The sequence below is a fragment of the Rhea americana genome, unplaced genomic scaffold (assembly GCF_003343005.1).
Source record: "Rhea americana isolate MKP2758 unplaced genomic scaffold, rheAme1 scaffold_388, whole genome shotgun sequence".
In the NCBI taxonomy this organism is placed as follows: Eukaryota; Metazoa; Chordata; class Aves; order Rheiformes; family Rheidae; genus Rhea; species Rhea americana.
In genome coordinates this window covers 22,939-46,804 of record NW_028186521.1, presented here as the reverse complement: position 1 = coordinate 46,804, position 23,866 = coordinate 22,939, and the positions used below count along the sequence as shown (strand labels likewise).

The 23,866-nt window shown below is 47.5% G+C and overlaps 1 protein-coding gene across 1 annotated transcript in view; it reads left to right on the top strand.

The window, feature by feature from the left end:
- Positions 1 to 19,225, top strand: part of LOC146591093 (SH3 and multiple ankyrin repeat domains protein 3-like) — a 184,340-nt gene extending 165,115 nt beyond the window's left edge. Inside the window, exon 12 of the mRNA XM_085313471.1 lies at positions 17,473 to 19,225. Within this exon, the coding sequence (XP_085169597.1) occupies positions 17,473 to 18,016 (544 nt within the window). The 3' untranslated portion in view covers positions 18,017 to 19,225. The remainder of the gene's footprint in view (positions 1 to 17,472) is intronic.
- The last annotated feature ends 4,641 nt before the right edge of the window (positions 19,226 to 23,866 follow it).

The following is a 23,866-nucleotide window of genomic DNA, read 5'->3' as shown; positions in this document are numbered from 1 at the left end:
CTCCCTCCCTCCTCCCCCAGAAGGTGATCCWCAGGCTTGAGAAGGCACGGGAAGGTTGAATCTGTGGCATGTGCTCCTAATCCAGGGTGTCCAACACATGAATTTCCCTATTGTGCATGGCTAGCTGTGTGGTCTTGATTGTGCTGCTTCTGTGTTTGTCTGTCTGTTCAACTTGTTTTTTACCTGTAGTGTGTATGAAACTAGCTACCTACATGTATGTTGCTTCCATATGTGAAAGCAAATCCAGAGYGTACAGAGACCTCTGGGCAGTTTCATGTTCGATTTTACTTGTCGTTTTCTACCAATTGCTGAATTTTCGAGTCTGCATCCCTATTCCGGTGACCAGCTGGACAGGGCCAACCACCAGGGAGAACAGAATGGCAGCGCTCTAGGAAACGCCTCTTGCCAGACGCCACACAGCACTACCGGGCTGTTTATTTGGTTCCTCCTCTATAGCTTTCCAGACAGCCACATGGATGCCTTCCGCAAGGACCAGCTCTGCTCCATTCCCAGGTTGCAACACACAGCTGGTTTAAATGTGGGAAGCTYGGAAACATCAGGCTCACTTTAGCCCTTCTGATAGACAAAACCAAGTTGAGGAGCCCTTAGGTTTGCCTGGAGATGGAGCATTGTCCTGGCTAGAGGAAGGTGAAGAGCATTCATGCCTCAGGTTTGGCACACTAAATCTTGTTTCATTTGCCTGTAGTCAGGGACGGGAGGGTCTTTCTCATGTCATTGCATATTCTCATGTCTTCATGCCTTCAGTGCTGTTGCTGATGTCATACAGTGTCTATTTAGGGTGTTGGTACCCAGAGGAAATTTGCTTCCTATATTAGTGCTAYAAGACTTAAGTTAGTGCCTCAGCTTTGTGCTGCATAGAGCAGAGTAATGTGAATTTAGAGTCTGTTTAGACCTTTCTTCTGACCCCTCACTTTCCTAGGACCCTGCCCAACAGTCCTAGTGGCAGCCAGCTCATCAGAAAACATCAACATGATCATCTGTTTGAAATGAATGGGAACTGATTCCATCCTCATTCAGCTGAATAGAAATTTCAGACAATGGTCACTGTGCTTGCATCCATCTGTACAGGGGAATCAGCCAGTGCCTTCTCTCATCCCAGCACCATTTGACTAAACGTGATTGTCAGCTGATGTTTCCTCTCTGTGCACAGCCCTGTTTGTGTCAACGCTTTGGACATTGTTTCATCTGAGCCCAACATCCCTGCCTGACTGTGAGCATAAGCTTCAGCGTTCCTGTCTCAGCTCCATTGAGCTCTGAACAGCGTCAGTTCCCCGCCGTCCCGTCTAGGGGACAGAAGCTGCAGACAGTGCTTTGGCTCAGCATCATTAGGGTGAGCAGGAGCTTTGGCTGATGCCTTCCTTAGCTCTGCAGCCCCTGTATCAGTGCTCTCAAGCTTCACACCAGCTTCATCTGTCCCCTCTTCCATCCACCTTAACACACACAATTTCTGTACTGTCCTACACCAACAAGAGAACCTTTGCCAGCAGCTCTGTTCAGCATAGAACAGGGACTATGTAAAGGGGACCTGACCACAAACAAGAGAGGTAGAAGGCATCCCTTCCTTGTGCACAAAGCACTTAATGGCAAGTGATTATTATGTGAAAAAGTTAGGTAGTATCTGTGTCCAAAAGTGTTGGTGACCAAACTGGATCTTCAGTCTTATTTTCAGTGGTGTCTGCTTAGATGAGCACCTTTAATATTATCTTAATACAGGTTTTTGCATTAGATTTCCTGGAAAGGAGGGTGATGTAAAACYAGAATATTTTCAGGGGGCATAAGTGAGGAGATTCAACCCTATAACCTATAAGTAAAGGTTCACAAGTGCTTGCTGGAGGCATGTATTTAGCTCTGTGTACATAATTACCTGTCCTGTGACCCTGTAAGTTAACCTCATGTGTCATCAAAGTTAAAACATTCATAGACCAACTTCCTTTCTCATTAGTCACATAATGGGTTGTTGACCTTAGTAATTTTCTGCAAACTTTGTTTTACCCTATAAAAAAATTGACTCACAAAATTTAAAATTTCACATCTGCTTTTATTCATATGTAACTTAGGTGAGGGTCTGTGACATATACAGCACTATCAGTGCGCAAGCCACGTTGAAATGGTGTCTGGCCCCACACAGAGTCTGGAGCTGGCACTGACAATTTGCAGTATCTGGCAGAAAAATGATTGTGTAACTTAGGTTTACGTTTTATTTGTCAGTGAGATTTACAAAACAAGCTGAGGCTGAATTAAAGAACTTAAATAGCTTCACTGTTGCTGGCATGAAGCAAGTAAAGCAGTTGCTCCTGTACATCCCATTTTGAGGTGCATCCRTGTTCTGCACTGCCTTAGCACTGTGTGTACACCTTCCTGCGCAGTGAGCCCTTTTGCCAGCACCACCTTCCAAAAACTACTGCTTAAACTATTAATTTCCAGCCAGCTGAAGTGCCTGTGCACTGCTTGGGGACCAAGCCTCATGATAAAGGCTCTGGCACTTTCAACACACCATGAGGTGTGTGTGGACTTTCTCAAGAAACAAACATACGGTGCATCATGCTCATAACCAAACACTCACGCAGAGGGGTTTCACTCATTCCCTATACAAATTCCCCCTCACTGGCATTCCTATCCCAAAGGACAGATGTCTCAGAAGGCTGTTAGCAGAGGGAAAGATGAGAACAGGAACTGCTATAATGTGTAATGAAAAGTGACTGAACTAAAATGCAGATTTTTTCCCCCATGGTCAGATTGTCCCGTTACATCAGACCTGGGGCTGCTGTTACAACTCTGATGATCTTTGACTTATCCTACCCTGCAAAAGTGGCACACACTGAAAGGGAGTGCTGGATCTGCTTTTTCTGTGTGCCTTACCAGCAGAACTAGTAACTGAGGGCCGGTTGCTGACCACAGGACAAACACATTGGACATCTGTGTGAAAAGAGCAGGAGAATATAGCAGTGTCTCGAGGGTTTAATTTGACCTGCGTAGTACGCAATGTTAGTGTTGATGGGAAAAAGAGATGATCTATCTTGGCTCTCAGAGTTCCTCTCTGGGAATTTCTGAGGAGAAAAACAAACATCCCCTCCCCCAGCTGAGCCAAAGCCAGCAAAGAACAGTAATAGGAAGACTCCCGAGTCCTTCTTTACCAGTCACATTTTAGACAAGAACCTCCCTTCAGAGCCACTAGGTGCTACAAGGGGCCCATTAAATTACAGATGTGCATCAGATGCAGCTCTGCCGTGGCCTATGGCTTTGACCATCCCATTATCTTCTGCACAGGGGCTGCTGGGCCCACGTATGCACTGATCAAAGTTAGACTCTTATGACTATGACTGTAGCCCAGAAACATAGGAAAAGATAGGGCAGACTGTTCTGATGCTTACTGAAGTCCTACTGAAATTTATAGGACTGTGACGAACTAGGAGGAACCAGTAAAAGAATATCAGTCTTTCTTTTGGGGAGGGGGTCACATGAAAATCCATTAGCTAACAGTGGACAGCAGGAGATTATTATTATTATTGTTCTGGCTGCAGAGGTTTGATCAGGCGGAAGAAGAGGGAAATGCTGGAAATTATGGAGAATGAGAGAGAAAAAGAAAGCTTTGAAACGGGAAGGAGACATTGCATTGAGTATCCATAAGAGGGAGTAGACCTCAAGGGTTTTCATGGCTGTCTGACTTTTCACAAAATCCAGCCTCTGTATTTTACTGGGATAATGTCTAATAAGCACTTTGATAGAACAACAGCAACAAACACAACAAAAATRTAATTTACTGTCATCTGACCATGAGCAAGTCTGATACAGGAACTATCTGTAAAGAAAGGCAATGCATTTGTATAAGGACGTGAGGCAGTGGACAATCTCCACCATCATAAATCCGTATTGCCCTTTGAGCAGAATGTCCATTCAGGACTCACTCTTAGGTTGCACTTTGTGCTGCCCCAAAACCCAAAGTCTCAGTGCAGTGACTTCCTTCTGTTATTCAGGCATCAACTGGAGTGTCTTGCCATGTCCTCTCTCCCACTTCCACTGCTTCCCAGCATCAGTTCAAGGGAAGATCACAAGTTCTCAAATCCTTTTCCATCGGTAGTGTGCCAGCAGTGGTGTCCATTTCCTGCATAAAGCAATTTACATAGACTAAAGAAGAGAAAACCTTTTATTCATTATAAAATAGCAAGTGAACAGTAGTAGAATTAACTGCTTCATCAGTGATATCATCATAGTGCTTACATTTTTTGCCTTGTGCTCCCATAATGAAGTGATGGTCTAAAATAGTGACACTGGCACTGGCACAGACTCCAGGTTGGAAACACACAGTCTAGTGCTGTTGTGGCATGATAAGTGTTACCTTGACCACTGACTACAATACACACAAGCTTCTTCCAACATCCTAGCTTGAATCTCTGCCTGACATTGGCCGTGCTGTGTAGCCATAGCGGCTCAGCGTGGCAGTAGTTTAGAAATTGCTGCCCCATGCTACAACATGTATGAAATCATAGGTTAAGTGACTTTCTGTGTATGTTATTCCATCTTTTTAAAAGTGGTTGTATACAGCTGATACTGTAAACCTTTCTTCCACTGGCAGCTACTATGCTCATGTAGCACAGAGCTTCTGTCCACATCACCGCACTACTGCCCTGTAGTCATAACTTTGCTGGTCCTACATTAAAGTTTATTAAAAACTTTCATTATTCAAATGAGGGTCTTYTTCTGATAATCCAAATAGATTACCTTTGTAGAATGTAGAGCTGACCTGATTCAAACAGGTGGTTGCTGCATGTTCACCACATGCTTCTTAGGCTGTAAGAATCAGCCTTCTCATCTCTTCTTCATCCCCTATCTCAAGGAAGGTGCTGAATCCGAATTTTTTTCCATTTCCACTCTAGACAGATACCAAATTAAGTCAGATTCTGAACAGACTGAGGAAATCCAGAAGAAACTTACTACATAGTTTCAGAAATTTCTTAGATTTGAAAACGAGTATTTCTCCTCTCCCTTTTCCGCAGGAAGAAAAGCCTTGCACTGCACAGTTGTGTGATATCCATACAACTAATAGATCCTGTCTCTTAACAGTGCCTCAGTGCAGAGAAGTGCCAGTGGTATACATGCCTTGATGCAAGAAGGCTTGTTCCCTGTAGACAGTGGGTTGTTTGTGTTTTGTTGTTTTATCAGGTGTTAGATACTGTGATGATACATGAGCTAAAAGCAGTATGCATTGACTCTGGAAAGAAGCGTGGCTCAAGGGAATTATGTTTGTTCTGCACACATAGCTCCTAAGGAAGACTGCTCTCCTGGGCAGTCAAGCTTGTCTTCTYATGCCAGCTGCACCATATGTAAGGAAAAAACTTAGGCACAGCAGTTCTTGTTCCAGGCTGTAGTTCAAAAACTGGGCATCTGAGGCTTAGGAAAGAAGTTCTTAACATGGAGGAATTCTTTCAGAGTAAGAACTAAGATTTTGATATTGACATGTTTTACAGATTAAAAACAGCAGAAGTGAAGAGTAAGAGTAGTTGTCAGTTTTCATTCTGGAAAAATCATAGAATCAGTAAGGTTGGAAGGGACCTCTGGAGATCATCTAGTCCAACCCCCCATGCTCAAGCAGGGTCACCTAGAGCATGTTAGACAGGGTTGCATCCAGGCGGGTCTTGAAGATCTCCAGAGAAGGAGACTCCACAACCTCTCTGGGCAACCTGTTCCAGTGCTCTGTCACTCTCACAGGGAGGAAATTCCCCCTCATGCTCAGGTGGTTCAGGTGGTTCAATTTTTGCCCGCTGCTTCTTGTCTTGTTGCATGGGGCAACTGGAAAGAGTTTGTCCCCATCCCCTTGACACCCTCCCTTCAGATACTTATGCACATTGATAAGATCCCCCCTTCAGTCTTCTCTTCCCCAGGATGATAGCAGGTTAATAGCAGAGACTCAGTTATTTTGTACTAGAGTCCCATCTCATTTAGCAGATTTATTAAGTATCTGAAAACCACAGTAATTATTGAGATATCATGATTTGCAGAAGACATGAAATTACTTGGGTCATTGAACTTACAGAGAACAGTGGCAAACTAGAGGGGAAACTAGCCAAGCTAGAGGAATAAACTACACGACAACAAAAAAGTTCAGTGTTAATAAGTGTGAAGAGATGGACAGCAGAGGACAAAGCTAAAATCTGTAGACCAAAAAGCATATTCTCCAACTGTGGGCAGCTGATGCTCACAAGGCCTTACAGCGTTCTCCACAGCTATAGGCAGTGAGGAGTTAAAGCTGATACTGAAATGGTGCAGGTTGGCAGGGATGGCAAGGCATTGACTGTGCTGCAGGAATATGTTGCTATTCACTTGCTTCATGTGGGCCAGTGAAAGTTGAGGACAGTGGCTGGAAGATCAGTATAGATGATACCAGCACAAGCGCTCTCTGCATAAAGCTTCATAGAGGACTCTGCCACTGGGTAGCTACAGCCAAAAAGGAGTGACTCATAGTATCGGGCGTGTGTGAAACACTGCTTTCTCATCTGCACGTGCACTGTTGGCTGATCACAGATCTGTGCTGGACCCCCACAGCCTCAGTTTACAGAATCAAGGAATCACAGATTCACTGAAGTTGGCAGGCACCTCTGGAGATTGCCCTGTCCAACAACCCTCCTGCTTAAAGCAGAATTGGATAGAGCAGGTTGCTCAGGACCATGCCTAGTCAGGTTTTGAATAGCTCCGAGGATAGAGACTCAAATATCTCTCTGGGCAGCGAGTGTTTGATCATCCTAACAGTAAGAAGCTTTTTCTTATGTTTAAGTGGAATTTTGTATATTCCAGTTTGTGCMCATTGCCCCTCATCCTGTCACTGGGCACTACTGAGAAGTGTCAGGCTCCATCTTCTTTACTCCCTCTTGAACAGATATTTTTCCATATTGATAAGACCTCCTGACCCTTCCCTTTTCCAGGCTAAAGAACTCCATCTTTTCTCTGCCTCTCCTTATATAAGAGATAAGCTCCAGTCCCTTAATCAACTTTGTAGCCCTTCTCTGGAGTCTCTCCRGTAGCTTTATGTCTCTCTTGACTGGGGAGGCCAGCACTGGACCTGGAACTCCAAATGTGGCCTCACCCATGCTGAGTAAAGGAGAAGGATAACCGCCCTTGACCTGCTGGCTGTGCTCTACCTAATGCAGTTTAGGAGGCTATTGGCCTTCTTTGCCACAAGGACACATTGCGGGGTCGTGGTCAACCAGGACCCCCACACCCTTGTCTGCCAAGCTGCTTTCCAGYTCATTGGCCTCCAGCATGTATTGGCACATGGATTTATTCTCCCACTGGTGCAGGATTGGGCATTTCCTTTTGAGCTTCATGAAGTTTCCATTGGTCTTTTTCTCCAGCCTGGTAAGGTCCCTTTGAATGCCAGCACAACTGTCTGGTTTATCAACCATTCCTCCCAGTTTTATATCATCTGCAAACTTTCTGAGGGCATATACTGTCCCATCATCCAGGTCATTAATGAAGATATTAAATTAGTACTTGCACCTGATCTGTCCCTGGGGGCACCACTAGTGACTGACCTCCAGCTGGACTTCATGCTACTGATCACAACCCTTTGAGCCTGGCAGTTCAGTCAGTTTCCAGTCTACCTCACTGTCCACTTATCTAGTCCATATTTCATCAGTTTGTCAATGTTATGGGAGATGGAGTTGATTGAAAGCCTAACTAAAATCAAGATAAACAATATCAAATGCTCTCCCCTCGTCCACCAAGCCAGTCATTTCATCATATCAGACTATCAGGTTGGTCAAGCATGACTTTTCCTTTGTAAAGCCATGCTGAATACTCCACCTTCTTGACCTTAGTATGTTTGGAAATGGTTTCCAGGATTATTTGCTCTATCATCTTCCCAGGGATCAAGGTGAGGCTGGCTGGTCTGCAGTTCCCCAGATCATCCTCCTTGCCTTCTTGAAGATAGGAGTTCCTGTGATGTTACAGCAATTGCTTTGCTTTGTACCTGGACAACGTCTGTAAACCAAGACTAGGCAGAAAGAGTGGGCTGCCACTTGCCAAACATAAGCTGTTTAAACGTCAGGTGCTTAGGCTAACCATGTTGCCATGACAACTCTATAACGAGTAGAAGGAAAAGACAGATTGCTGYCTTCGGGTTGCACTTCCTCTCCATTGACTATTGAGGGAGCTAAACCATGGCAGGAGGAGATGCCTACATTGTTAGACAGCCAGTGCTGCATGAGGTGGACCCACTGCAGATACCCGATTAGCCCCCTTGTCTGAGCTGCCTCATGGCTGGCATTCCCCAACGCACCACAGCAAGTGTGCAAGGCTTTTTTGCCTGCTACCCTGTTGTTTACTTTGTCAAATACCGTGTTCACAAACTGGGTGAACGAGAGRTTCACTGGACCTCTTTTGGCACTCTTAGCGGGCTGCATTACTGAAAGGAACAGATCTGTAGTCCGGTACAAAGGAGTTATTGTTCTGGGAAAAGGGTATAGAGCTACTCTATTTCTGAGTTCTCCCAGAAATGCATACATTTCCACTGGAAAGTCTGAGCAAATTTTGAGGATCTTGCATGTTTACCTGAGACTTCTGGGCAGATGGCATCCTGGTTCAAACTGATGTGCAGTCATTCTAACTGAGCCTATTGCATTTGTGGAAGTACTAAATATAGAATCATAGAATCAGTAAGGTTGGAAGGGACCTCTGGAGATCATTTAGTCCAACCTCCCTGCTCAGCAGGGTCACCTAGAGCATGGTAGACAGGGTTGCATCCAGGTGAGCCTTGAATATCTCCAGAGAAGGAGACTCCACAACCTCTCTGGGCAAMCTGTTCCAGTGCTCCATCACTCTCACAGGGAAGAAATTCCCCCTCACGGTCAGGCAGAACTTCCTGTGGTTCCTGTGGTTCAGTTTCTGCCCATTGCCTCTTGTCCTGTCACACGGGACAGCTGGAAAGAGTTTGTGCCCGTCCCCCTGACACCCTCCCTTCAGATACTTGTACACATTGATAAGATCCCCCCACAGTCTTCTCTTCCCCAGGCTGAAGAGGCCCAGCTCTCACAGCCATTCCTCATAGGGCAGGTGCTCCAGCCCTCTGATCATCTTTGTAGCCCTACACTGGACTCTCTCCAGTASCTCCATGTCTCTCTTGTCCTGGGGAGCCCAGAACTGGACACAGTACTCAAGATGAGKCCTGCCCAGGGCTGAGGAGAGGGGCAGCATCACCTCCCTCGACCTGCTGGCAACACTCTTCCCAATGTACCCCAGGACACCATTGGCCTTCCTGGCCACAAGGGCACATTGCTGGCTTATGGTCAGCTTGTCATCCACCAGCACTGCCAGGTCTTTCTTTGCAGAGCTGCTCTCCAGAAGGTCAGCCCCCAGCTTGTACTGGTGCCTAGGGTTATTTTTCCCTAGGTGCAGGACTCTGCACTTGCCCTTGTTGAACCTCAGGAGGTTCCTCTCTGCCCAGCTCTCCAGCCTGTCCAGGTCTCTCTGAATGGCAGCACATATATGGCCACTGAATTTGCACAAATTGATTATACTGTGCTTGTGCAATAAATCGGTTGCTTTTAGATAGCATGAGCTTGATTTTGCATGTGCAATGCAGTTGTGCCTCTTTATAAAGTGTCTCCTCTCTGAAAGCTTCATATGGACATATTGCATACAGAACCGAGCTCTAGACAGCACATTGGTTTGACACTTTCTGGAAATATTAGACCAGTTGCAAATGTTCATTGTTGATCCGTCTATGCGTTTTAAGTCTGACATCTGCCAAGAGCTCAAGATCTTGTGCTCATACTAGTCTATCTTTACAGACCTTGCTCCATAAGACAAGCTGCCCTGATTCATGGGACTTCCTCCACAAGTACTGCCTGTGGGTTCTGTGTTTGTTGTAGCTCAGGAGACTCCAAACTGAAGTATAGCAACCCATTTAGTTACAAAATTGAACAGCTACTTTCCTGCTTCCTTCTTTGCTTATTCTTCTGTTCATCTGAAAAAGAACTCCTCTTCCAGTGCTTCTTCAGCATCGTCAGTCCCTGCAGATACTGGCAGTTACTTTCTTGCCTTCTGGAGAGACAGTACATTGTGTTCAATTAACCCCATTTGTTTGTATCAGTTTTGTAGGTGTTCCTTCTCAGCATCCCTCTGTTTTTCTACTGTGAAAGAGGATAATTTAGGAGTGCCAGATTTATCTTCTCTAATGAAAGTACTGGCTGCAGTAGTAGAGACCTAAGAAAAGGATACCAGAAAATTAGAACCTTGTTCTTAGCAGTTTTTCAGATAAGCCTCATGCACTGTTGCATACCCSTTTCTGAGCAACATTTCTTTATGGGAATAAGATTATCCTCTCTYTGGATTCTTCTGCTGAAAGCCAGTAACAAAGTTCTTTCTGAAATTCGGCAGTTAAGGAAGAGCAGTGGGCGGGAAAATGGTCCCTGAGAACAGTTCATAAATATTCCATTAATGCAGCTCTGTGTGCTACCACTGCAGTTACTATGTGAAAAGCAGTATGGCTGCAATATTTTYTCTGTGGGTTTGCTGTCTAGCTAGAGCTTACAGTTTTTGAGAGAGAAGGAYTTTCATAGTTCCTTCATGATTAGGCTTTTCTTGGCACTCCGATCACAGGGACTATATCAAGGCTTTGTGAAGAAGCGTTTTTTTTTTTTTTTCTAGCTTTTGAAACAGTCCCATACTCCTTCACCAGGAGTACACCAAAAAAAATTTTTTCTGAACTCTGTCTGTCAGCAGGATCTAAATTGCAGAAAGAAGATGGAAAATACTGCTTGCCCTTCTATATCTTTTTGACTTACAAAACAGTGTATTAGAGAGCATCCAGCAGAAGTGCTTCTGACTTTTGTTTTGGAGGTTATCCAGAGATTCTCTTTCTTTTCCACACCCTTCCCTCTTGCCCTCTCTCTTCAGAGACAATTTTCATGAAAAAATTCTAGAGGACAAAATCAAGATCCTTTTGAAATGGGAGCTGGAGAGGTGTGGTGCCATTCTAGGCAGGAAGACCCAAAGTGTCCRTCTGTATTTCAAGCAAAGAAAGATAGGAATAGTCTCTAATCTTGACATTAAAGCACAGGCTCGTCATGGTCACAGGCAGCACTGACCTTGTTAYTGCACAGAGATCTTCACGAGAGCCTTCGGTGCACCGTGCATTGATGGAGAATCATGTGGGCAGTCTTTTGTCTCACTGATCGGTTGGTGAAGGTTGCTTATCACAGAAAGTGAATCCTTCTCATAGCACAGTTAATGCAATTCTAATGAAAAGCCAGGGTTTTTTTTTAGGTCACTATGAAAACACTTTAGGGATCCTAAAACAGTAAAAGAAAGTCTTGTTAAGCGAGAGATACATTCTTCTTTGGGATTATAAGGAATGCATTACTTCAGCTACTGAATCTGTGATTGCATTTACTGTTCTTGAAGAAATTCGGACTGAGATACAGAGTTCACTGAAAGAATACTCATCCATTAGTGACTCATTCAGGAAATCTGCTTGTTAATACCTTCAGTAAAATATTCCCAGAAGGCTTAATTAGCTGTCCTACAAATACATAATTCCTTTTTCTTTGGATATAACTTCAATTTTCAGTAAGTTGATATTTCTTTGCATATATTAAGAGGTTACTTCCCATGAGATCTGCTCTCCTCTTCTCTACTGAGTTCAGTCAGTACCGCTCATATGCTGTGGTGTAAGAGTCAGGCCTTCCATTCCATGTCTCAAAGGATTGATTTTTTTCTCTTTTGTTCACACCGAAGTGTCAGTAATCGAGACAACCAGCAATCCTACTGTTACTAACACATTCAAGCCACTGAACTCCACAAGACATGAAGAGCTGCCAGATCCTGCAATTCACCTGTTCAGGAAAAAAAAAACAAAACAAAAAAAACAAACAAAAAAAAACTTGAAGGCAGCCTTGTACCAGTGGTTAGGGCTACCACCTCCCAACTCACAGTGAAAGCTAGGACACATCAAAGTTATCCTTTTTTTGCTGCTGGTCTCTAAGGCCCAGATGAAGGACTACCACAAATGGGAAGTGAAGAGTGATTTTTCATTTTCCTTTCTGAGTTCCAGAGTTGTGTCAACTTGATATTGCCTAAAGGAGAAGTGGACAACACTTAGGTAGAGGCAATGGACACAAACTGAACCACAGTAAGTTCCATCCAAATATGAGGAAAAATGTCTTTACCATGAGAGTGACAGAGCACGGGAACAGGTTGCYCAGAGAGATTGTGGAGTCTCCTTCTCATTCAAAACCCGCCTGGATGCAATCCTGTGCAACATGGTTTAGGTGACCCTGCTTGAGCAAAGGAGTTGACCTAGATGATCTTCGGAGGTCCCTTCCAATCTCAACCATTCTGTGATTCTGTGGTTCATTAAAATTCACAAAGCTAAAGGCCTAGATAGCGTCATCCTAAAATACAACATGGCCTCAGCTTGGCTGCAGCTGGCTGGTGCGCCTCTTTGTCAATGTGTATTCCTCTGGCAAAAGCCATATGCCAACATGCAAAAATCATCTCCAGTCAGAGGTGAAGAAGAGCAAACAGTGATCCAGTGAAAACCCTCTCAGCTGRTATTATTGCTATGCATAAGTGCAAGTCTTCTGAAAAGATACTGCTCTGAGATGCCACTTGTAAAGGAACACATCCACAGAAACTTACCTTGCTTCAGATCAGAATGAAGTACCTGTGAGCAAATAATTGTACTAATAACCCACAGTGAAGTGAGGTGCCAGTGCTGGACAGGACATCAGAGACCCTTGCACACTGCCTGCAGCAGAATGTGTGAYTGGCAGAACAGTGTTCCTGGAAGCGTTGAGAGCCAACAGTGTATTTCAGACAGAGCACTGCGCTGACCAAATCGGTGCTCTGCAGAGAGCGGAGGGAGCAGAGCTGCAGACTACATCTCCTGACCAGCCATGGCCAGAAGGCTTTGTCTTGGCACTGCTGTCTCATTATTTCAAGGATATGGCAGCCGTGGAAGCTTGAGTACCCAGCTAATTTCTCACATGCTGTTCCAACAAGCCCTAGCCCCAAGAGCAGAAAGAGCCAACCTTTCAGATCCTGTAGGCCACATAACAAAAGAAGAAATCACATGCTGAAAGCACTGGAGACCTTGCACCCCAGTCTGCCACATGATGTGGGTCTAATGTGAGACACGCATCTTCACTGTCTGCAGTGCCCATGCTGCTGGAGAGCCATCAGGTAGCCACCACTTCCCATGGGAATGCACGCACACAAAACTACTGTGTTTGGCCTTGCTGCCTCTGTGCATCTTCTCTGTGGTACCGGTGGATGAGGGTAGATAGTCTGGAATACCTGCAAGGTCTCAGGCTTAGTTTCTGAAGAATCCACCAGCTGATAAAGACTTGCCCAGGTAAGGACTTGGAGCAATGTAACCTGTGAGACCAGACAGCCACAATGCCCCCAGCATCTCAGCAGCTAATGGTTAATTACTTGTTAACATGCAGGTCAAAACTAGTGTAAGTGTAGTGACAACAGTGCTGAGGTTGCTGTTCTCTGGCACATCTTCATGCTGGTCTTAGCACTCTCTCTTGAAAAAAGGGCAACAATAACACCAGAACACAAACAGAGAATAATGGCCCGATTTACCCATTTATGGAACTTCCCAAATCTTCCTGAAGGGTGCCTCACAGTCACGAACTCTTTCTATTTGCAGACTAAATTAAAAAATGCTCAGGACAAATTGCAGCACTTGTGAGAATACAGAGGGACAAAGCTCCACTGTCTGAGTTCACATCCTAAATCGCCTTGTTACGCCATTGGTACATAACATGTCATTCACAGACCACACAGAGCCTTGCATGAAAGCTTTCATCACCCACCATCCAAGTAGAAATTGAATGACTGCCCAATATGTAACAGTGCAGAAAATATCCAGAGTCATGAACATGTAGTGCATTGCTGCCCTCTGAAATCGTCAGTGGGAAGGCAGCAGCCTTCATTCATCCTCTGTTACTAGGAGCTATGGATTAATTCATGTCTGGACACAGACTTTGTTTTCCAAACTGTACAGAATAAGAATCTCCACACAGTAACTTTGTGTTGCTAACTGCATGCCTTAAAAGCTAGCCACGTGGCTTTGTCTCAGACTGCTGCACAGAGTATGCCATAATAGCRTACTGATTCTACATGTGAAATGCCTGCCTCATGGACTGCCAGCTTCCTCTGAACGCAGCTATCGATTTGACAACTAGATGTCATATTTTACTATCCAATGAGCATGCATTTGTGACCTGGAGTCCTCATATCTTCTAGCTCAAGTATCTCTTCTCCTTTCACATACCCTGACAATAATTTCCATCTCTGTCTCACCCTTGGCAGGTTAGACAAGATGCAGGCATAGTATCCATTCCTGTTTGAATTTGTCTGTCTTGAACATGAATAACCAGAACTGTATTCGTAATTTCAAGTGAGATTTCTAAATGTCTTGTATGGTGATATTAATGTATTTTTATGTTTGTGAGAAATTCACACTTCAGATATGTTTCTTTTGCCTTTTTCATGACTGCGCTACATTGGTGCCTCCTAGTCATCCTGAGGTCTTTCAGTAGACCCAGAACATTCTCTTCCTTCATCATTTCCAGTGGATGAGCACTAGCTGACAGCAGAGATCCTTTGCCAGACCTGCAAGTAGGACCTTGTATTTTGTACTGTCATTTTCATTCTGTTTCTTTTGCTGCAGTCTTCAAGGTCRTTCAGTTCTTCCTCCTTTATATTGATGGAGCTTCCCAAATTTGATTCATCATCACACTTATTTATAAGCCTCTTGCTTTTTGTGCCAGATATAAAGAAAATGAGAGGAAAAGTGTCTAAGCCCACAGACYATGGACAAAACTTCATATTTAGACRTGTTAGCAGTCTGTAGAYGTCTTCRTCCTAGTGACATCTTTATGTCCAATCTCTGCAGAATTTTTTGAAACTATTGGCATGATAGAATTCAGTGCAGATACTTGCAGAGCATTTTTGCTTTGTGCATTATTCCCCCTCCCTTATTCTCAAGGAGAATCATTCTGCATGTGTTTTTTTAAGCTAATTTTTTCAGAGTCATCACTCCAAAAAATCGTTAGTACTTATTAACCTCCCAGGAGTGTGGATCTTGTATGGCATATGTGCATTAGTGACTGCAGGCTTATATAGCTAGCTTTAACCTTTAACTTCTCCAGAGAGTAAGTTTGAGGTGGAATGACCTGAAATGCAAAGGCAGTGCTTGGAGAGTAGTAGGGAAACACATGTATCATACAGAGTATTCAGAGCTCTCCATAGAGGTGTCATGCAGAGACAGCCCTGAGGATGCCCCGCCCCCCCCCCCACACACACACACACGTGCGCAGGTGCTGTCTTTTCACAACCTAACTCAGACGTGCATCAGGAATGGATGAGCCCTGCTTACTGTGGACCTGGAAGGAGCACCATGACTGGCTATCTGCTCATGCTGGCAAGGGAATCCCAAGCTTGACACCCTTCAAGCACTGAACTTAAAGCTCTGACTTCACTGGATTAGCAGGAACTTGAACTGTCTTCTGTTCTTTGGCTAGTGGTGTGTCTGAGTTAAAGAGATAGTTTGTTAAGCCACACTATGTTTGCTTACCAGCCTCCAGCCTAGAAGCGTTAAAGAGCTGCAGTTCTGTTGCATTTCATCAGTTAGTTCAGAGAAGAAGCAAATCGATACTGAGCCAAATTAGTGGACACAGACTATTTAGCAAAACAATAGCCAGAACAACACTAATAATGCCATACTTCYTGGCACATGGATATGCAGATCCAAACCTGTAGAGCCTTACTTGCCTTCAAGAGTACTCACACTTGACTGAATCTGCAGCACTGGTGCTATAGGCGTGTTCAGACTCCAACCTGCTGTGAGACATGGGCCCCTGTTCAGACCTGATCTTGGCTACTCTCCTGGGAGCTGTGAAAATGTGACATGCARAGAAGTTACTGAGGGATAACAGGTTACCATGCACCACCTGTTCTCCAGTAATGATCTGTGCTTGTGTTCTTATCTCACAGTAACAACAGGATAGTTCACCCGCTAAGACCGACAAGTTCTGTTGGGTGCGTGTTACCAAACTGCAGCCAAATCAAAGAGCAGTAATCAAGGTAATCGGAGATTACCATGGTGCAGTAATCAAAGCTGTAGAGTGGGTTCACTGCACTACATTAGCTTTCACTGCCTTCTGGCACACCATACAGGCACACCATACAGGACGGACCCAAAGTCTCTGTAATTCAGAAGCCTATCTCTAACAGCAAACAACAGTGGGCACTTCTGGAGAAAGTACTCAAAACAGGACAGGAACTCCGAGCCCAGCAGGGTACCTTCTTGAGACTTCCCAGGCTAAAGGACTCATTTAGATCATTATGCTCAAAAGACTTACCTGCCGTGAATTTGTCCTATCAGTTTGTAGATCCATTTCTTTTCAAATACCAAGAATATTTGTTTATGACGAGAGAGGGAATAAAGAAAAGCAGGTGATCCCAGAAGGACAGGATTCTTGGAGTGTGCCTTGTCTCCCATCAGATCCTCTTCCACTGGAGAACACTTTGACCAATGCATCAGCATATAGCACAGYCCTCGTCAATAAGTAAAACTCACTGCTCTGGGAAGAACTGGCCACTGATCAACCTTCCCTGTCTGTGCCCACCAAACACACACAAGCGTGCAGACCAAGGCTTAAATGAGAACCACTCCAGGCGCCTTTTTGTGGCCTTGACCCATTGTGCACTCTGCACTAACTAGCTCACCACCATGCTGGTGTCAATCAGGTCCTGTTGTCTCCACCTCTGGAGTGGCATAATGGTCCTCCCATCCATACTCCATTACTTGCAGAGATGCCAGAAAGTTCTCTCTAGTCCCAGAAAGGGGCTCTGCCTCTGAGTGGCAGATGTGCTTCAGAGTTTTATGTTTTGTTCTGACTTTATCATTGGGACCTGACTGCAAAGCGAAGTTAGTGACATTAGCAAGAGGAAACTGGAGCAGGCCCTGGTGGGAGGTGGGGCTGGTGTTGCTTAGTGCAGTTCTGCTGTAGCTTACTAAAGAGCAAAGTCAGGCTGAGGTACAGAGTCTTCACCTGCAAGTCCTTGTGTGCAGAGGGGGCTTCAGGAACAGATCCCTCTCTGGTAGGTCTCAATGGGCTTCTGAGCTGTTGTGCCTAGGACAGGTTTGGCCAGGATGCGGAGATACTTGCTCAAACCTTTTCTGCCTCCTCTGGAGCAGGGCTTGCAAGAAAGTCTTGGCTAAAGTTCTCCAAGGCAGCACCTACCCTCCCCCCCAACCCCGACTGCTACTAAGCCACCCCTCCTGTCTCAGGCTGGCCTGGCCCTCCAGCAGCCACCCCCCCCATGTATATTGTAGCTGTGTGTTCCTGTGTCTGGGGATCTCCACCTCACCCCTGCCCTTTGCTCTCTCTTCTCTCTCTCTCTCTCTCTCTCTCTCTTGCTGTATCGTTCTTTCTGCAGACTTTTCAGTAGTTTAGGAGAACTCAGCACCATTTCCCAGCGGAGCTCCGGAACCACCTACACAGTTCGACCTGGCAGTCACTACCCTGTAACCCGGCGTACCCCCAGTCCTGTGAAGCCTGCTCTGGATCGGACAGAGCCTCTCAGCACCGTGCGGCCCTATGGTTTGACCCCTCCCACCATCCTCAAATCTTCCAGTCTCTCCATCCCACATGAGCCCAAGGAGGTGCGCTTTGTGGTGAGGAGTGTGAGTGCCCGGAGCCGCTCCCCATCCCCTTCCCCTTCTCCAGGGCCACCCCTGCACACCCTCCATCCGCCAAGGCCCTTCATGCAGAAACCCCTCCACCTGTGGAACAAGTACGACGTCGGGGACTGGCTGGAAAGCATCAATTTGGTGGAGCATCGAGACAAGTTTGAGGACCATGAAATAGAGGGCACGCATCTGCCTGCCCTCACCAAGGAGGACTTTGTGGAGTTGGGGGTAACACGGGTCGGGCACCGTATGAACATTGAGCGGGCACTCAAACAGCTGGTAGACAGCTGACCGTCCTAGGCAGCGCTGGCCTCTTCCAGAGCCACCACATTGGGGGGGGGAGGGCGTTTCTACTAGACTAATAAAACCCAATTTAATTCTCTTTCTACTCTGAGCACTGCACTGAAGGGCGAGGAGCCGAGGCGCTCCCGCTCTTTGACACACAGCCCAGGTGTGCCATGCACACGCAGACCCCGCTCAGCCTCTACCAGACCGACGACGCCTTCGGGAAAAGGAATGTTGCATGAAATACATCCTCTTTTCTGTTTCTCCCAGAGAGTCTGGCCTGTATATCGCTTGATGTGCTCTTCCCTAGGGGCGTCGCTGGTGGCAGGAGGGGCCAAGGAGCCACGTCCTGGTGGGCCCGTGCTCCCCATTTCAGGACCTGTGTTGAAGGGTAACACCTGGTTTGCCTGTGCTCAGACTAGGGGAACAGGGCAGTGTCGCTGGTGCAGAGGAGGAATCAAGCCTGGTGTAGGGAAGGGTTTCTTAGCAAAGGGGCTCTGCTTTGGTTTTTCTGTGAGCCAATACTGACCACATTTCACAGGTCCTCGAAGAGGGCTTGTTTGAAAGGCAGTGAAGTGCTAGTTTGCGTGCCGAGGCAGGGAGTGTAGCGGGCCAAGCATGGTGCTGCCAGGCCACATCCCGGGCAGGGCCAGGTGGCCCTGGTGAGGAGTCCCGAGCAGCTCAGGCAGCTCCGCGGAGGTGCATGGTGGGCGCAGCAGAGGCAGGACCCGGTGGCGAGGGCTGCTGCAGGAGGCAGAGCAGGGCCGTCACTCGGGCTGCCCAGCCCGCGGGCTGTCGCTGCTGGGAGCAGGGGAGGCTGCCAGAGAGCCCGGCAGTCCCCTTGGCACTCAGACAGGAAAGGGCTCCAGCTCGGAGGTCGCTGTGGAAGGGCCATTCCCAGATAAGGGGCTGGGATGGCGGCCGCAGCGTCGCTAGACCTGCTCCCTCCTGCAACAGCCACTCATCCCTGGGCAGACCCTCTCCTTAGGCTCCTCCAGCAGATCCACCCTAGAGAGGAGCAAGCCCGTTGGCAGGAAAGCAAGACGACTGTGCTGACCTTGCGAGAGACTAGCATTTGGACTCTGTGCTCCTCTGCCCTGTTGCCCTTGGTTTGCCCTGGCAAGAGAGGGACTGAAACCGCATGGATAGAAGCATGTTTGGGGGATGTCAGAGGGAGGCTGGTGGGGAATCCAGCAAAAAATGCTTTGCCAACGTTCAAAGGGGTGGGGGGGTGGGGGGGAGAGATCTTTTATTTCCTCTTGGTTTGGGGTCTTGTTTCCAAGAGGGACACATTGATGGATAATATATAATCTCCGTGCATTTATATAGAGAGCAGCTGATGATCTACAAGAGATGATACTGAATTACAGGATTCCCACTCTGTCCTAGTCATCCTTATTTTGCATCTTTTTAATCAGCTATATATTTGAAAAGAGAGAGCAAATATCTATATATCTATATCTATAGCTATAGCCACCTGATTTTGTTATAATTTTACTAAATCTATATATCTCTAGACTTGTTGAGATGCTGATGAGGTGGTGCCTGCACCCCTTCCCTGGGACTCTCATGACTCATGGGAGTTTTTAGTGACTGACTGAATGAATGTTAAAGTCTTTTTAAAAACCAACAGCTCCTTTCAGACACTCTGGATTTTAAAGATTTAGAAACACAAAATAAAACTTGGTTTTTGGGACACACCAAGTCTTCCATCCCCGCCAAGCAGAGATGCATGGAGCTGGAGAGCTTCCACTACACTGCAGACACCCTGCACCTCTGGCAGGTGTGGGGCTCCCATGGCATCAGGTCTTTCTCCTGCCTCCAGTCCTGGAGAGTAATAATCATCATCATACTTAGCAGTTACACCGCACTGTGGCTGGCAAAGTGCTGTGCAGACTTCGGCACGGGCGGCCGGGCTCGCACCCAGCCACCCGGTGCAAAGGCTCTACTTGGCCTGTGCCTGGCGGAGCAGCGTGCGGGGGAGCCAGGGAGAGAGGCAGCAAAGGCAGCACCATGCACTTCAGATCCTGGGCCTGGGCTGGGGTGTTTTCCTGATCCTTCTTGCTGAGGAACCGTGGCAACCAAGGGCCAGGAAGGCAATGCTGCAGCAGGCTGGCTGCAGGGTCACCAGGGTACAACAAGGCTTGCAGAGGTGTGACACGATTGCCTGACAGTTTTGGAAAAGTCAGAGCACCCCAGGCCAGTCCCATCAGGGCTGTGGCTGCAGGAGGCAGCTTCCCCATCCCCTCTGTGGTCCCCTCACCCCTTGGTGCCCTTGTGTGCTTCTCTCCTTTCCACACTGTCCCCATAGCATCACCATGCCCAGGCTCAGGGGTGGCCAGGGGCGCAGCCCCAGCCAGCTTAGGAGGGGATGGCTTGGTGACTGGTGTTCCCAAAAAGCTGAGTCCCCCATGAAGGCATTAACTCTTCTGGTGCTAGAGGGAAGGACAAGGAGGTTCCTTCTGACCCTCACACATCTCCGAACCTTTACAACCTTCAGCCAGTGAAAAGGCACAGGCCAAGGATAGGGGCTGCAGCCCCTTCTCCTGCATGTGAGCACCAGGCTCAGGCCCTCTTTGGGACAGATCCTAACAAGCTGTGGTGCCGTCTCCTTTTCCCTGAGCTCTCTTGCTGGACACAGAGAGGCAAACTCGCCCTGTGCCCAGAATAGCTCTATCCAGAGCTCTCTGGAAACCGCTGAATTCTGTGCATTCACTGCACTTCTTCCCCTCCCCAGGCTACATCCCAGTGCTCACAGCTGGGACAGTCACATGGGGAAGGTAAGAGGGGGGTTTTAACCTGTACCTTCTTATTCTGCAAGCAAAAATCCTGCTGTAGATACCTTAGGGTACTCCAGGCCTCACATCCAATAACCTGGTGAGCCAAGGGGCATCCTAACTGTAATAGTAACCATTGCATCTGCCAAAACCACCTCCTCGTTCACTAGGTTTGCCATCCCTTCCCATCAGCACTCTCCTCCACACCTCCTGTATGTGCCAACGCAATTGCTGTGTCATTGCATGATTCAGCACCTGGAGCTGGATGCCACAAACCACATCCTAGCCTCTGCCCCTGTGCCTGACTTAATACTCATAACCAGTCATTGCCCTTACCCCTCCACTTTGTACCCCAGTTCCATTTGTATTTGCCTCACTGATCCCCATCCCCAGACACTCTTTGTACCTCAGCCATAGCCCCACACATCTACCCTTACAGCTTCTACATGCTCTCTCCCAAAGCCAACAGCATTCACAGACACGTGCCAAACTATTCCCTGCTTCACCATGCTCAGTTTCTCATAGCTCACCTCATTCACCATTTCCCAGGTTCCAGCTCCTTTGCCCACAGTCGCATGAAATGGTAATCTCTGGTTGCAAACGCTTGCGAACATGCTAATCATCCACAAAGGGGACAGTGGAYGCACCAGAGACACCTGCTGTGTCATTGGCAGCATTGCCGTGCCCCGCCAGCACAGTGAGGGCATGCACGCAAATGCTACCTCCTCTGCGCTTGTATCCCCAGGCACCATGCATACTACTTCATCCACTCTCCAGAGACCCACCTGCTCCTTGCAGTCCCCTCGCTTGCACCTATTCTCACCTCTCATGTGCTTTGTAGCACCTGGCTGCACAGCCCTGCCACAGCCCTTCCACAAACCCAGACTCACTGCTTGTGCATCGTGTCCTAAATCCCTTGTGTCTCTCTTCAGGGTGATGCTGCTTCTTCAGCTCCATGCCTGATGAGGTAGCACTGCCATGTCTTGCAGAAGCCCATGAGCATGCGAACTCTCTGTTGCTCTGCCATATACCAATTCAGCTGCAGCTTAGTCCATGCCTGCCATGTAGCTTGTAGTCAAGGAGACTGAGCCTGAGCCTGAAAGGGCCTTGCTGCATCATCAGGTCATGTCCCAGGCTTTGTATCCTACAGTCTCTTTCATAAACCTTGCAAGCATTAAGGTCTCTTAAAAGTTAGTTTGGCTGTTTGTTCCTAATGCTTCTTTTAGGAAGTTGCTCTGGAGTCTCACATTGATGTAGAAATGCTCATTTCCAACCTGCATTGTGCCATGGGAATTTTGTGCCCRTTTGTTTGTAACCAGTAACATCCTGCACTGGGTCTGTCTGACATTTACATCTGCTACTGGCCTGTGCACTTGTAGAGCTGTGCCTGTACACGAGAGCTTTCTTGGTCATCCCATTGCTCAGTCTCTCATGCCTTGACTCCAGCTCTCCATTTTAGTACCACCCCTGTGGGCCATTCCCAGCATCATACCTGGCCTCTGTGGTCAACAGCAGTCAGATGTGACCACTCAGGGCATCATCAGCTAGAGCATGCTTTGTTTCTGCACGCTGTGGCTCTTCTCCTCTGCCAAACCTCTACCCTGCTGGTGGGTTGTCTTGGCACCTCCGCTGCCCAGCTACCCTGCTTCCCCAGCTTGGCACTCCTAGTGCACTGCAATCCCTCCCCAGTGCCCTTGATGTCTTCCTCTCCCCAGCCCTGCCCACGAGTGCAAGTACTGCCTGCGCCAATGGTCAGGCCACAGGTCATCCCTGACCTGTCACTGTTGCTCTATACCCTGCGCTACTTCTGCCTCCAGCCACCCCGTGCTCTGCACTCTTCCACAGCCCAACACCTTGCAATGCACCCACCTTCCGGCCCTGTCTTTCTGGCCAGCACTTCAAACTTACTATGGATTTCATCTCTTACAGTTTCACAACATTTCCATTTCACTCCTAGCTTGTTATTCATCTTACCTGAAAATGATGTAGACCCCAGCAGCCCACACAATCCCATAGCTCCTTATGCTCCACAGTAGCTCTGCTTTTACAAGGGCCCTGCAGAGCTGCCTCTCTCCTCCATTTTGGAGTGACGTGCAGCTCTGCTGAATGCTGCTCTGGAAAAGTCAGTGTTACTTTCTGGAGTGATTCTCCCCTAGCACTTCCTTGCAAGTCTCTTCCTGGCCCTCTGGCCTGGGGGAGGCCTGGGGGCTGTGTTGGTTGAAGTGTTATTAGGTGTGTTATCCTGAGTGCAGGCTGCTCTTTGAGTTCATTCCACATGAACTCTGGGTCTCTGCTCCTTCTGCAGCTGTTTCCGGGGCAACTGATGGAGACCCTGCCTGCATCTGCCTCTTGTTTTAGGAGGCCTGAAGACTGCAGATCGTAACTTTTCTGCAGAAAGTTCAGTCTGGGACATGGAAAGCTGAACGCCTTCTTGCCATTTCTAAAGAGCCCTCCTCTCTCCTTTCCTTCCCTCCCCAGTGCACTGTTCTTCCTTGGGAGGGCTGGAAATGGTAGATGCACAACGTCTGCTGCTAGCAGAGCCAGGTGGCCACGCGCCGCCCTTGGAGTGCATCTCAGCTTCCATGATAATAAGCAGCTGCAGCCGTACCTGTGTTGGCAAACACTGCGTGATCCCTCAACACTGGACTGCGGCATCTGGGCCGTCAGCCCCAGGGACACCACGGCTAGTCCCAGTCAGGTATAACACGAAAGAAGGCGACTTCCAACCACACTGTCATACCATCACACCCTGTAGGCTCTGTAGCTGCTCGGGTCTGACAGAAACCGTTGCTTCCCTTTCCTTCCCCTTCCAAATGCAGAGCAGCAGTGACAGGATCATCTGGGAGACTCTTCCTTCCCACCCCTCCTCCTGAGGCAGGGCTACGTCCCTGCCCATGTCCCTCCTGGATGCATGCACATGGTAGAGCTGGATGAGCATTGGCTCGGAGCTTTGGAGACAGCACCGTCCCGGGCAGCACCGGGTGCTCACCAGGCAAAGGTGCTCTGCTTCGGCGCAGCACCTTGTGCTGTGGCGTGTTTCCACCCTGGGCMCCTGGGAGGTGGCAGGAAGGCTGGCGTG